Source organism: Nesoenas mayeri (genome assembly GCF_963082525.1).
Source record: "Nesoenas mayeri genome assembly, chromosome: 3".
In the NCBI taxonomy this organism is placed as follows: Eukaryota; Metazoa; Chordata; class Aves; order Columbiformes; family Columbidae; genus Nesoenas; species Nesoenas mayeri.
In genome coordinates this window covers 105,695,490-105,710,828 of record NC_137544.1, presented here as the reverse complement: position 1 = coordinate 105,710,828, position 15,339 = coordinate 105,695,490, and the positions used below count along the sequence as shown (strand labels likewise).

The window sequence follows — 15,339 nt, the reverse complement described above, 5'->3', positions numbered from 1 at the left end:
TGCTGTCTACAATGGAATTTACTAACATGACCCAGACATGACAGCCGATCTTCCCTCTAAAATTCCTGGACAGCATGAGAGTCCAATTATTTTTATACTCTGCTAATCTTTTGCTTTTATAAAAAGACTATTGGTAATCTCAGTAGGGAGGCCTCCTTATCAAGCAGTTTCAAAGACTTATGACTTCTGAAAAAATAAAGATTAGTAGGTAATACTGAATTAATGGAAAAAAGAAATAGTCTTCAAAAAACTAAATGAATAACATTTATAATACTGATTATTTTGTCATTTGCAGAAGTTTTTTGGATTTTCTCAGATTTGATAATGAGATGTTGTGATAGTTAGAAATCTTCTATATTTTTACAATACATGCTTAAAGTGTTCCTTTAAAGATAAATTTAGATGTCCCTCTTTTATATGTTCATAGCTGAAAATAAAACAGTGCACATTGCTAAATAAAATTTAAAAAGAAAAAGAAAATAGGTCAAGAAACCTGCTTATTATGTTTTAAAAGTCTCATTTAAAAATAAATTGCTATCAAGAGTAGGTCTTGAAATCCTTATTTTGATATTGCTTACTGGTAGTATATTAGAACATAATTAATCTCTTTTAACAGTACATATTGTCGAGTCCTGGTACATATTGTAAAGAAGAGGAGGTGGTAGAATTATCTCCTGTTTAATTTAAGAAAACTTAGAGTTGTTACTTGAAACTTCTTAACCCATCCATCAAGTTTCTTTAAATTATCTCCTCCTTACCACCTTAGGGGGGAAAGCTTCGGACAATCATGGAAAAAGCTGTGGAGGAATAGGTTTAGAGCTTTAATATTGTACTGATCTGAAACCATGTGTTTAAGAAGCTGTTTGACACCACAGAATCAGGAGGTCCTTAAGCAGGCTTGTTTCAGGAAGTGGCTTTGCAGTGACAGTGACTGAGCTCTGAAACAAATGAGGACCTTTGTTTCACTAATGCTTGTTTCCTAAAAATCACTATTTGTTAGGTAACTGCTGCTACTCCATTCTAACTTAATGTGAATTACATTGATAGCTATTAACCTGTTTGCTTACTTTTATGTTTGCATTCGGGTAAACCAAGATTTGGAGACTGGCACATGTGGAATTACTATCTGAATATCTCTGGTTGTTATTTACATAAAATGCTGGTGTTATATTCTCCAGACACAGGCCATTGCTTACATCTACAGCAAATAACTCCTATGTTCCAGACTATCATAAGGAAAGGATTACGAAAAACAGTTGTATCCTATCAAACTATTAGAAAAATAATTGTACTTCATTATTTGTTTATTGTCCTGGAAAATCAGTGTTAATTTAAGAACAAACAATAATGCCATTATGCTTACCAGTCCTTCAGCCAGCAGTGACAGTAGAAGAACTCCTAAATCCAGTAAAACCAGTCGTAATATGCCAGACAGGAAAAATATTAGCTATAATACATCAGCATATGATATCATCTGTCAGATTTCTGTAGATTTCATCAGGATTTAGTATCTTTTCCAAGATAAATCATGTTAAACTACTTTGAATTTATTTGGCCTTTTACCCATATTCTTAACATGTCCTCAATTCTATTTTTGTTTTATATCTGGCTACTGTATACAGAATGGAAATAGAGTTTTTTTTGTTATTAAGGCCTACTTTGATCTTCAGACGCAGTTGGGCATTTTGAGTGGCTGCTGATTAGTGAGAACACTGAGCAGCACAGCTCAGCCTGCCTTGGCCTCTCAGCAGGAATGACGGTGCCATCCAAATGGGCTCTGAAGGAGAATAAGAAGGAAGAGGGGAGTGGAGGGCAGCATTGAAACAACAAAATAGCAAAAATTTAAGTAATAGATTTGTCTGTTTCTAGCAAGGTATATCACACCCTTAAGATGGTATTATAGCAGCGCTATCATAACCATCAAGTTTTTTTGTGGATTTTGAAATAATTATTTAATGATTATGTACAAGTGCTCTGTATTTGCCCTTGAATGTTTCTTACAATACATATCCAGGTGGTTACAGCTCTGTGTAAATACCTATGGGTGTTACTCTCTGTAAAATACAGGCCGTTCAGCTGTCTTTATGGCCATGACCTTGAGAGGAGTCACTATTGTTGTACAAATAGTTACTAAAATTATATTTGTCGTCATTCTAAAATAATTTGTGTCTTTTGTTTTTCAGTCTAGGTATGTAGTTGAAGCTTCTTTGAAGAATGTTGTCTGTTCTTATCTCAAATCAAGAAGGTTCTGTGACATGCTCATCACTTAAATCTTTGTGTGTTGTGCTTAGTTTTGTTCACTGATTACATTCATAAAAGGAAATTAAAACCAATTTTCATTACTCAGTGTAGCGATCATTAGTCAACTTAACGTTTGGAGGAAGGTAATCTGAATATTTAAGTTTCTTAAAATTTAACTTCAATACCAATTGTTAAAACCAAGCCAATTTAAAATAGCAATATTCTTTTACTCATTAAATGAGAAACTCTTCTACATTTGCCCTCCTTTGGAAGAAAAAAACCTGTTTCTTAAAAGTTATAAATAATTTGTCAGATATACTTTTGGTTTTTTTAGTAATGAAAAAGGGAAAATAAAAAACTGTATTCTTTCACAAGCCAGGAATTATTCTAAGATTTGATGTCCCATCTAAATCCATTTTCAATTGCTAATTTAGAATTATGAGCTTTTTTCACTAGCAGAAACATTGCAGACACCAAAGATGCTACTACAGACAGTTAATAAAGATCTCATTGCTTTTGTGTGAATAGTTGTCTTATATAGCCTAAAAATTAAGAGAAGGAACATATAGGGATATTTGGGGGGTCCTTTTTTGATAATTCATTGGACAAGATATATACAAATTCATTAAGTATTTACAGGTGAAGTCAGCATATGTGGAAGAAACTTGAAAGAGCTTTCTGATCCTGTGGCTCATATGGACACTTTTAATCTAGTTACTGATGGTGACTGAAGGCAACTTTGAGAATGAGATATTGTTGAGGATTTAGATTGCGGGGTGACAATAACACCCTGGCAGATATATTGTTAACCTCCTCTCCCTCCCACTTCCCCCTTCTGTCCCTCCCTCTCCTCCCTTCCCACTCAGGACAGGCGATCGGGAGGGAAAGAAGGACCGAGAGAAGAGAGTTGTAAAAATTAAAAATGTTTTACTAATGCTACTAATAAGAATAGAGAAAATAATACAAAATGTACAAAACTAATCTTGAAAGTCTCAGCAACTGCAGAGCCAGCACCCAAAGCCCTGGGACTGGACTCTGCAGCCAACCGGAGCTGGATTCAGTCTGTCACTAGGCCTCAGTTCGCAGGGACGACTAGCAAGGTCCTCTCCTAACGTCGGCCATAAGCAAAAGGGAGAAAGAAAGAAAGAAAAAGGGGCGAGATCCTTGTGATCTCCCACTTTTATATGAAGTATTCATGTGAATGAGATGTTATACACAGTTGGTCAGTTTCTTGGTCACCTGTTTCTCGTTGCCCCTCTCGCGAGATGTCCATCCATGCTTATCAATAACCTCGCATTCCATTGCTGTGTTTACCAAAACATGTGTCTGGTTCTCCAGGAAAATGCAGCTAATATGAAAGCTTTAGCTGACAGGCAAATTCACTAAAAGAGAAATTTGTTTTTTAACAAAACCAGGACAGATACCAAAATAAATACTAAATACACCAGAAGAATGCATTGTTCCCATTCCTGTTTTCATAGAAGGCTTTTTTTTTTTTAAAAAAAAAAAAACAACAAACAAAACCAAAACAAAACAAAACATAGTTTTGGTTGAATTATTAGTCATGTGACAGTGAATTAAAATGAGAAAGCTCAAGTAGTGTTTTTGGCTAATGGTCTGTCTTTGCAAAGTTTTGACGTTTATATATATCCAGAACATAATCTGTAAAAAACTTCTTTTAGCAATTTTAGCCAACAAAATAGCTCCTTTAACTTTCTTTAAAGAGAAGGTAGTGTAAGGGCATATCAGGAATTTCTTGCTTAGATCAAAAATTCCTAGCAGGTAGCAATAGGCCATAAGTACATCTCTGCTTATTATTTTAAACAGCAGATTGTTTCAGTTAAGACTTCAGCTTTTCAGGTCTCCTTTGTTGCTGTAGGATTCCTTCATAGAATATAATCCTCATATACTCAGTAAGTGAAAAACTGATTTATTTGTTTTAAATGTGAGAGAAACTCTCTTTATTAGATGATGGTGCCCTCAGAGGGCTGAAAAATGTGGCAAAAAAAATGTTTTCATATTGAATTACCCATGTTTATAGGAAGACTAAGAGTTGTAAATAGCTTCTTCCAAATGCACCTTAAAGACCAACAGAGTTCCAACAGGCTTCTCCCCACTGTTTATGTGTAGACATTCCTTCAACAAATTTAAGAAATTGTGCAGTTGTGTATAATATCCTCTAGAAGGTGTTTGTTTTGGTTTCTCTTTTTTGAGTAATTGCTGTGGTACTTATTCCTGAGACAAATGCTACATATTCATGTAATACCTCTCTGATACCAGTGCAAAACTGGTTTTAAAAATGCCTTATTATGCATATAATACCATTATAGCAGCCTTCCCTTTGCATATCTGGAAAAACCATTGTTACACAGGGCTTCTTTTAACAGGAGTTAATTAGGACCAGAAAATTGCTTGCTGTTTTTTATTGCATCCAAACCCCATGACATGCTGCACTAATCCCATAGTGCTGTGTGGTGCCATGAGAGAGGTGTTCAGGTGATGTTTCAGAAGTTTATTATTAGCATTAGAAATGCTCTTTATCAGATTAATCAACTATTTAACTCTCTCTGCATATTATGACAAATTCATGTAATGTGTTAGTTTAGGATTATTTTCTTCCTTATTCTCTCATTTGAAATGTATGTTAAAAAATCAAAGCAGTCTTGAGTAGTTATTCTTCTAATCCATGTTTTTTTTAACAATACTGATAATTGAAACCCTTGGTGAGGAGTAAAGTGATGTGGCTTTGTACAGGGAGCAGACCAGAACCTGGATTTTTACTTTTTAACTTCTGACACAGCCTGCTTTCAATTTTTGCAAGAACTGCACTTGCTTTTTGTGCAGCTCTCCCCTGAAAGACACAGGCAGAACAGAGTCAGCCCAAGATTAGGAGGAACTTTACCTCCCCTGTGTCATCACTCAAAGCAGATTCATTTTGAAACTTGCATTTGCAGAAGTTCTATAGTTACAGAGAGAAAATCTGAAATGTTATTTTTTACTGTTATAATGTCAATTTTTCTACCAGCTCTGCTTTCGCTAAGCAGTCTGGTATCGAAAGCCTCTGTGCATCTGATCCTTTGAAAGCTGAAAAATCTGTATTTTTGCAGTTGAGCTGCAAAGTCAGTGTGAGCCTCAAGGCCTGGAAAAACCCTTTGGTTAGTTGTTTGGAAAGGTGTTTACCTTGGTAGGGTATCTGAAGCCTTTATTTGTTGCTGTAATGCTAGCTGGCCAAAATCTCCCATTGAGTTTTAAGTTAACAGTAATGTTGAGTAAAACTAGTTTCTTTTTCTGTGAATGTAGAAGTGGCATTTTGCAGTTTATTAATAACTTGAGAATGCCTTTAAAATTATGATGTCAAACTTTGAGGTTTAGAGTAATTATATGAAAGGCATTGTGTCATCATGATATAAACTGCAGGATGTTCTTATCTACTTTCAATGATAAGACTGTTTGTAGGAAAAAGATCCACTTATTTTCACCTTCTAGCAGTCTAGTATTTAATCTACACTAAGATGGCATCATTCCTAAAAACTCCTGCTCACTTTAAGCTTCTTCCCCAATTGCAAATTTGCTTTTGAAGTGCATACTTGATGTGATTAAATAAAAGGAACTGAAAATTAGTGAGGAAATTGCATGGTCTAGCCATTTTAGAAATGAATTAAAATTGCTGTTTAGCAGAATGGAGTAATTTATCACTTAGTGTTCACTGTAAGTCATTTATCATGAGTGGCAACTCTCATCGTTTTATTGTAATCTGAGAAGGTGGGGAGGGATACATTGCGCTAGTTCATACTTCTTGTTATTAGCAACTAATTTAATGATTATATGTTTAATAAAACAGGAGCTAGAAAAGCTTTTCCAGGTTTCTCCTCTGCTATGGTAACATGATCTTTTACATGACTTTTTACCATTTACTGCGGTTAAATTCTTGTCAGGTGGAATTTTACTTTGCACTTCATTTTACTTAAATGTATGCTAGTTTCACTTGTATGTTGGATACAAGGAGTGCAGACTTCTGTGCCTAGGGTTTCAGGTATAGTATCTTTTTGAGATAAACCATGTACTGAGAGTGGAGGTAGTAAGTAGAGACTATGGTAGTCCGAATTAGTTGATTAGGACAACTAACCAAAGTCTTTACTTCCCTTGTCATCTTTTTAGTGCAGCATTTGCTCCTCGAGAAGGTCTTGAGATGATTCACCAGCTCCCTGGATCTTTGGAATGAATGGACACTGATAGAATATTTTTCTCATTTTTTCTCATTTTCTTGCAAAGGCTCATTTAAAATAGTAATAAGAAACCCTTGAGAAATGATTCCTGTCTCCTTCAGAATAAGTTGCTTTTAAATGTTTTGTCCTTGTGTTAGGCTAGCCATGATCATCTCATAATGGACTTATTTCCTAATAAAAGAGGAAGCAAGTGGTGTGATGTGACCAATTTATTTTAGAATGCTTTCTGGAGCTGGTACCTGCTGTTTTTGTGATACACACTGCATCTTCATCTTCCTGTAACAGCAGCAGCTCTTTTCAGACTAAAAGTTCCCATTCTCAGTGTAGCTCTTTGCTTTTAAGATCCTGTGAGTGCAACTTTCATTATTTGCTGATTTACATGTAATAATTGTTTCTTACTCAAAGTTTGCTTAAATATTACAGCAATAGATTGTGCAATGCAACTTCTTAGTATGCTGACAAGATACTCAAGAGGAGCATTTTCGGTTACTGACAGAGAATCTGTTCCACCATGCTGTATCCTTTTCAGTATATACCATATTAATAGGGAAGGGACATGGTGTGGAGGAGAGGAAAATTTAAACCAAACAAACAAACCAAAAAACCCCACAAAAATACCAACACAAAACAAGTAAACAAAACCCCAAACAAACAAAAAGCACACAACAAAACAGGTGGATTTTGAATCATGAACCTCCTTTTCTCCCCACATTGTTCCCTTGTAATTTTCTGCAAGGACTTGTTTAGAAGGCAAGGAGAATAGTTGCTACAGGGAATAAAAGAACGTGAGAAAGGGAATAATGGGATATTCTTCTATTAAAAAAAAAATAGGTGAGATAGGAACAGAAAACTGATAGTATATAGTAGCAATAGTGCTTCTAAAAATTAATTCAACCCTCACTGATAAACTAGACCATCTATACTCCATCTGAATTAATAATTTCTTAGGTTTTATCATAATTCCATCTTTTTTTTTTGTTGGTTTCATACTTAAGTCTTTGTTTGTTAAGCAGACAGTAAAAATTTTTTTTCTTTGAGTTCCTGCATGATTTGTTTAAGTATACAATCTAGTAAGCCTGTTTTATGTAACTGGGAAACAAATTAAGGTCCAATTTAAGTATAAACTTTAGAAAATTACTTTATAATCTTGATAGTTTTTCATCTTAAGATCCAGTGAGTGGTCTATAAATGGAGGAGTATGTGCATGATGCATCCTGAGTACATTCCAGGTTCAATGGTTCATACCTTATGTTGAGATAATTCCCCTTGTATGTAACGGCAAGCCATTAGTTTGGTATTACTGTGAATTTTCCAGTTCTTGATGTTTACAACAGAAGTAGCAGTTCAGACTATCTTGTTTTGTTTTATCGGTCATCCTTGCTAATGGTTTTGTCTACGTGCTATTTCAGTATAATTTTTCCTGATTGCATTACTTTCTGAGAGATTTCATAAATAAGAAAATGGTGTAATGGATAAAAGTTTGAATTTTAAATTGCCATGAAATAGAGTACAAAAAAATATATCTAGGAACATACTAGACTCTGATTTGGCATAATGTGTTTATTCAGTCCATATTTAATGTTTTGAAGACTGTACAGAAGAAACCTGGCCTTAGAAATACAGTATTGCTGGTATCCACTTATTTTGTCTTTGAAAACAATTCTTTTGGTAGGTAGACAGACAAAAGCACTCTGCTACATTTTGTTTGTATAATAATAGATTGGTTTGTCAAATGATATGGGTCCTTGGAATTTTGATATCTTCTTCTGTAAAGAAACGTTGCAGCTATCAATAAATGGCTTTGACTTACTCTCTTTGAACTATTTTATTTTACTCTATAGTCCCATTACTGTTACTGTGTGATAAGATCAGATCATCCAGACACATGCATTTGATTTAGATAACACATGGGCACACAAAGAAATCATTGTGGAATCAGCCAGACCTGTGTTGTGTTTTAGTACTGCCAAGGAGGAGACTAGGTATGCTGTAAGGCTTAACATACTCTTTATGTAGCATTGTAAAATCTGCTAAGGCCTGTGGAAGGTATGTATTCTGGACATTCTATCAGACTCCAAGGACATATATTCACTTCTTTAGATGATCATTTTAAACTATTGTGGACTCAAATAAGGGAACAGGTCAAATTTAAAGTAAGAAAGTAGGAAAACATGATTCTTGTGTGAATCCTATATGTGTCACAAATTCATCGACTTTCAGTATTTATGCCTATCCAGTTATTCAGAAATGTAACTACAATAACGTGCAATAATTTACAGTACTCAAAATTCAGAATAAGAACATGTTAAATTCAGTTACTGTGTTCATATTATCTTGTGCTTTTCAATACAGGTAATTACATTTTAGTAATTAAATGAAGTGCAACACTTCATACTGGCTAGAATGACTGCCATGCATTTTTAATAGTTTGTCTAAGTGTCATTAAGTGATAATTTGAAAAGATAAACAAACAACCAGCAGCATACACAACTGCTTATGAATATAGCCTGTTCTTAATTTGCTTTTTAAATCAACAAAGGCCGTGGTATGAAGTGTAGCAATAGGTTATAATTGCTATTTTGTATTAAAAAATTTGAACATTTTATATTTTTTTCAGTCTGTCCAGTCTAACTATATACTTTTGTATCGACTAAAACAGAACATCTGCTTGACATTAGAGAGTTGATACAGGAGTGGTCACCAGTATCGTTTTATGTCTTTTCTGTCCTGTGTCTAATCAACAAAACATTTGGACTTCTATGCAGCTTCTCCTGTATTTCTGCTACAAATGCCTCTCTTTTTCCGTGACAAATGGCAATAAAGATTTGTAGCCTGGCTTCCTATTCTTGATTTTTCTGAATCTTTGCCAGCCTGCACTGAAACCACATAGTGGCGGAGTTGTGGCTGTTTTAGCTTCTGTAATCCCATTTCGTAGCCAGGTATGGCAAGGCACGGTTGCAGCATTTAATCACTTTCCAAATGTCAATGCCATATTGAGAGCAAAGATCTCTGAGATTGCATCCAAGTAATCATGAGAGGGAGTTTTAATTTTTCATGAGGAATGAATCGGAGAAATGTGGAGATAGTTGTTGCTACCTCCCCTCCTTTTGAATAATTTCTATATTATGTGCAGTTTGGCCAAACTAGAATATTGTCATAGTAAGTATTATTTGAATCTCATACCATGAATATTCTTCAGAACATATGGAAATTCTCAGTTTTATTGAGATACTTCCTGTGAAAAGATGCTGTACACTTAATTTCCTTTCATTTGTTTGAATCCACTACTTCTCGGGATTCATTCTTCTGTAATGCCAAGAAATACATTTTCAGTTGTCAGATGCCTGTGGAAAAGTATTGTAGTTCTTAGCAGGCAGCACCTACTGAAAAATGAGATGACCATCTAGTTAAGTATGCAGATGGTCTCATTAGCTGCTCAGTCAAGCCCTGTGACCTTTTTTCTCTCGAACATTTTTTTCATAGCAATAAAACTCATCAGAATAAAAATGGAAGTTCTTTTAACTGTTGATACCAGAAGTGAATTTCCTAATATGTCAATTTTTTGCTGAATCATTTCAGTATTTTCAACCTTAGCTTCATAAAAGTTGTTCACATCAGAAATCTCAGAGTTTTACTGAAAACATTGTAACTCCTGAGAATAAGGGAATTGGGGCTGTACTTACAGCTGGAGTTGCATGGAGAAGTTATTGGTTAAAGTCTTATTTCTCTTCAGAAATGAGATGATGAGATTTCCAGAATCGGAAGACGTCACATCTGAGTTCCTAGCCATCCTTGTGTTCCTCTGTGAGCTGGCCTTCCAGCAGCATTTTATGGGCCCATAATTACTAAAACCTTAAATAGCAAAGGAAATGGGTGAAATCGAGCCAATCCAGATCAGGAATGATGCCATTCAGTCAAGGTGCCCATAGTTGCACTACTTCAAGTTTGAAAGGTGACATCTTGAATCCCACAGAGGGGAAGGTTCCTCTCCTGATTCTGCAGCCCATGGGCCTACTGTTGTCAGATTAGAACCTGGGTGGGAATCTGACAGCTGGCCAATGTGGACCCAACACTCAGCCCTTTTCAATTTTGTGTAAATTGTGGCTATATTTACAGTCTGACAATATAATTTTGCTTGAATAAATACTCCAAATTGCTTGTTCAGGTCTCTGTTTAGGAATAATTTAAAAAATATGTGCCTGGCATGCATTTACACTCCTATGCATTTTCATGTCTGTGTGAATGATCTGGTTTTACAGAAGTAGTTTACAGTACATAATATATATACCTAAAAACTTTTTGCATGTTTAGTCCTTCAGCTTTGTGTTACATTCATTAAATAGATGGGACAAAACTACACATACTGAGTTGCTGCATTTAAATTTCATCGTTTGTCTGTTGTAGGTATTCATGCTGGTTTAGTATGCCTTTGCAGTAAGCATCCATACCAAATAAATTTGCTCTTGAGTGTTTTATGCTCTTATTAAATATTCATTGAAAGATATGCATGGTATTCATGCAATCTGCTGCTTAGTGCATTGAAACCATGTTAAATGTATTGTTTGTAAATTCTTTATGCAGGATGAGCCAAGGTTTTATTTCTCTACTGAATCATGTTAGTTGTGCAGGACATGTTGCTATCTGTGTAGTGTTGTTCTGCATGCAGGACTGATCTGGAAGGCTTAAGACCTGAAGAATGGGTAGAGCAATTCCTGTGCGTCCTTAGTACAAGCTGTAGAGTCACTTGACCTGCTGTTCATTATAGGCCAGCAAGGGTTATGAGCAGTATAAGTGTTTTCTTGCTTCTCTATTGGTAATGTCAAAGGTAAAAAATAAAGACCTTTTGACCTCAGTCATGCATGTGGAATCTAGCTCATATCTCAGTCAAGTTGAACAAAGTGTAATGTTTGTCCTAAGTATCAAAAATTTATAGAATCATAGAATCATTTTGATTGGAAGAGACCCTTTACATCACCAAGTCCAACCATAATCTAAATCTAGCACTAAACCATGTCCCTAAGAACCTCGTCCATACATCTTTTAAACACCTCTAGGGATGGTGACTCCACCACTTCCTTGAGCAGCCTTTTTGAGTGTTTCACAACCCTTTCCATGAATAAATTTTTCCTAACATTCCATCTGAACCTTCCCTGGCACAATTTGAGGCCATTTCCTCTCATCCTGTCACTTGCTACGTGGGAGAAGAGACCAACACTCTCCATGCTACAGCCTCCTTTCAGGTAATTGCAGACAGCAATGTCTTCCCTCAGCCTCCTTTTCTTCAGGCTAAACAGCCCTAGTTCCCTCATCCGCTCCTCATCAGAGTTGTGCTCCAGACCCCTCACCAGCTTTGTCACCCAACTCTCTTGAGTATTTCAATGCTTTTCTTATGATGAGGGGCCCAAAACTAAACACAGGATTCGAGCTGGGGCCTCACCACTGCCAAGTAAAGTAGGATGATCACTTCTCTACTCCTGCTGGTCTCACTATTCCTGATACAAGCCAGGATGCTGTTGGCCTTTTTTGGACACCTGCCACACTGCTGGCTCATATGCAGCTGGCTGTTGATCATCACCCCCAGGTCCTTTTCTGCCAGGCAGCTTTCCAGCCATCCTTGCCCAAGTGTGTAAAGTTGCATGGGGTCGTTGTGACACAAGTGCAGAACCTGGCATTTGGCCTTGTTGAACCTCATACAATTGGCCTCAACCCAACAATCCAGCTAGTCTAGATCCTTCTGTATGATCTTCCTAGCCTCCAGCTGATCAACACTCCCACCTAACTTGGTGTAATCTGGAAACTTACGAAGGGTGCACTCAATCCCCTCATCTAGATCATTGATAAAGAGATTAAACAGAACTGTCCCCAATACTGAGCCCTGGGGAACACCACTCGTGAGCAGCTGCCAACTAGATTTGGCTCCATTCACCACAACTCTTTGTGCCTGGCCATCCAGACAGTTCTTTAACCATTGAAGAGCACACCCATCCAGGCTATGAGCTGCCAGCTTCTCCAGGAGAATGCTGTGGGATACGGTGTCAAAGGCTTTACTGAAGTCTGAGTCCACAACACCCACATCCACTAAGTGGGTCACCTTGTCATAGAAAGAGATCAAGTTGATCAAGCAGGACTTGCCTTTTGTAAACCCATGCTGACTGGGTCTGATTGATTGGTTGTCCTGTATGTGGCATATGATGTCACTCAAGATGATCTGTTCCGTGACCTTCCCTGGCACCACAGTCAGACTGACCGGCCTGTAAATTTCCAGATCCTCCTTCAGGCCCTTTTTCACATTTGCCAAATTCTACTTGACTGGGACTTTCCTTATTAGCTGTGATTGCTGATAAAGAATTGTGAGTGGCTTAGTCATCACCTCCACCAGCTCCCTTGGTACCCTTGAGTGGATCCCATCTAGCCCCATAGACTTCTGTGTGTCTAAGTGGTGCTGTAGCAGGTCACCAACCATTTCCTCTTGAATTATTGGGGCTTATGTTGAGTGAAAGTGGTCTGATAATAAAATACAAGACTTATTTTAACTGCTTTTCTCTCCATGATAAGCATTAGTCAGAACACTTCTAAGAATGTAATTTTTGTGCAGAATGGAATTTCATGTAAAAAAAAAAAAATAATCTCAAGACTCCTGTTCTCTTCAAACTGAGAGGGTGAGACATTAGTTATGTTGGAGCTTTTTTCATCATGTAACCACTTCCACTCATACGCCTGACTATCTTTGAGTTCCTCCCCAGAAAGGATACTGGATTTGTCCCTGGAGGTACCAGCTATCTAGATGTTACAGTCCTACTGAAGTCTGGATAGGATGTAGCACGTTATGAAGATACTTGACTACTTCTGCATATTTACTGTGTCTGATGAATGGCCAATACAGCAGTCTGTGTGCTGTGTGTGATCAGCTGCTTGTTGTAATAGATGAACATTGCTTAATCTGACACTGCAGACTGAGGATTTTTGTTTGCTTTTGTTTTTGAGAGGTGTTATCAACAGAAAGCAGGGAAAAGCACCCTTACGTGTACTCAGAGAGGTGATTTTTGTTTCTGTTTAGAATGTATTTATTTACAAAATACGCTTGGACTGTGAAATCTAGCTGTGGGTTTACTGTTGCAAATTCTGATTACTTATGTTTGGGGTAACATACTACTGAAGCCTGCTTTGGGCTGTGAAGACAGCACATTAGATAGAAAGTAGCTTTGGTTTTTTTTTATATAATAGTCTAGCATGATTTGGCTGCTGCCACAGGAAAAAAAAAAAAGAAAAAAAAAGAAAAAAAATCCTAAGAATTCTGCATGAAATCTGTGAGAAAACACTTCAAAATAAATATAGACCAATAATTTTTAATACACTTCTTACAAAGCAAAGTTCAGCCAAAATGCAATCACTGTGTCACTGTCTGGAACCCTATTTGAAGATACTTTGCGATACTGTCTGAATTTACTATGCTTTTCTATGTAAAGAGAAACATTGCAAATATCTAGCATCAATGTTAATGTATAGTCTACTGCTGGAGATTGTAAGCAGGTGACAGAACAACAGAAGACAGATATGGCCAAGTACTTTAAAAAAATAAAGCACTCTCATACCTGCTTTTTATGTACTCTATCAATCGCTGTCTCTTTTAAATTCACAGTGTTTTTTTTTTCCCTTATCTGTATATTGATACATCTGTTTGGGTTTTGTGCTGATGGTGTTGTAGGCTAATGTATGCAGCTGTGTTCTGGAGACTGAGTTTATTAACAAGAATAATGAAATTTAGCATCCTCATGTTTTCATTTTTTTCATCCTTATACTACACCAACATGTACAGGTTTCCATTGAATTTTTAGTAGCACTTAATTAGCTAAACAAATAACTTATGACTTTATATCACTCTAAACCCTGTAGTGTAAGGTTGGCATATATGTTCATCTGTAGAACTTAAGGGGAGAACATTATCTCCATATATGTTATACTTGGTTTTCTGATGAGACTGAAGACTTAGCCTCTGCTGGTTTTGATTCTTAGTCACCTTCAAGACAAACTAACAAAATAACCTGTATGGCACATACTGACTAGTAAAAGTACATCTCACAAAAAAACCCTATTTGTTTATTGTTGCATGTGTTGCATGCATTCTGGCATGATGCTATCTACAGGTTTGGCTGAGGTAGATTCTTAAGTGAGTGTTTTGTAGTTTTGGTTTATTCAAGACCTTAGGCTGAAGCACATTGAACTATCTAGGTTATTGATTCTGTTTGAGATGCTATGATTTTTTTAGATCTGGATTTTGACTGAAATAATGCTTTGGTTTGCACATTCACCTAATTGTTATGTACTTGGATGTGTTTTAGATCAGATTGCCTAAATAACATTAAAATGATTGCTGATGCAGTAAATTTTTGGAGTTTAATCATACCCATGAAAATTCTGTAAGAAAATAGTTTAAAATATGTTAACAATAAATTTTAGTTATCATTTTTCTTCATGATTTTAAGTGTTTTAGAGGAATTATTTTTTGATATAGTGCTTATTGTGATAATGTTGAATTACCAATGAAAAACATTATTGCAAGTTGCTTTTAATTATGTGCCAGTGATTTATTTGTTTCTTTTTCTCTTTTTGTTTGTCAGGAAAAGAAGAATCTATTGCAACATTTAAGGGATCAGAATACTTCTGCTATGATTTATCTCAGAATCCCATACAGAGTAGCAGTGACGAAATAACTCTGTCATTTAAAACTCTTCAGAGGAACGGACTGATGCTTCACACAGGAAAATCAGCTGATTATGTCAATCTTGCACTGAAAAATGGAGCTGTCTCCTTGGTCATTAATTTGGGCTCAGGGGCCTTTGAAGCGCTGGTGGAACCTGTGAATGGGAAATTT

General features: G+C 36.2%; 1 protein-coding gene across 21 annotated transcripts in view; it reads left to right on the top strand.

The window, feature by feature from the left end:
* The window catches only part of NRXN1 (neurexin 1), a gene marked incomplete at both ends in the record, with an annotated part of 724,694 nt that overhangs the window by 231,876 nt on the left and 477,479 nt on the right, over window positions 1–15,339 (top strand). For all 21 annotated transcript variants that reach the window (XM_080342501.1, XM_080342500.1, XM_080342497.1 and 18 more), the window contains one exon: window positions 15,086–15,339. This exon is cut by the window's right edge and continues 48 nt beyond it. In XM_080342501.1, the coding sequence (XP_080198627.1) occupies window positions 15,086–15,339 (254 nt within the window). The remainder of the gene's footprint in view (window positions 1–15,085) is intronic.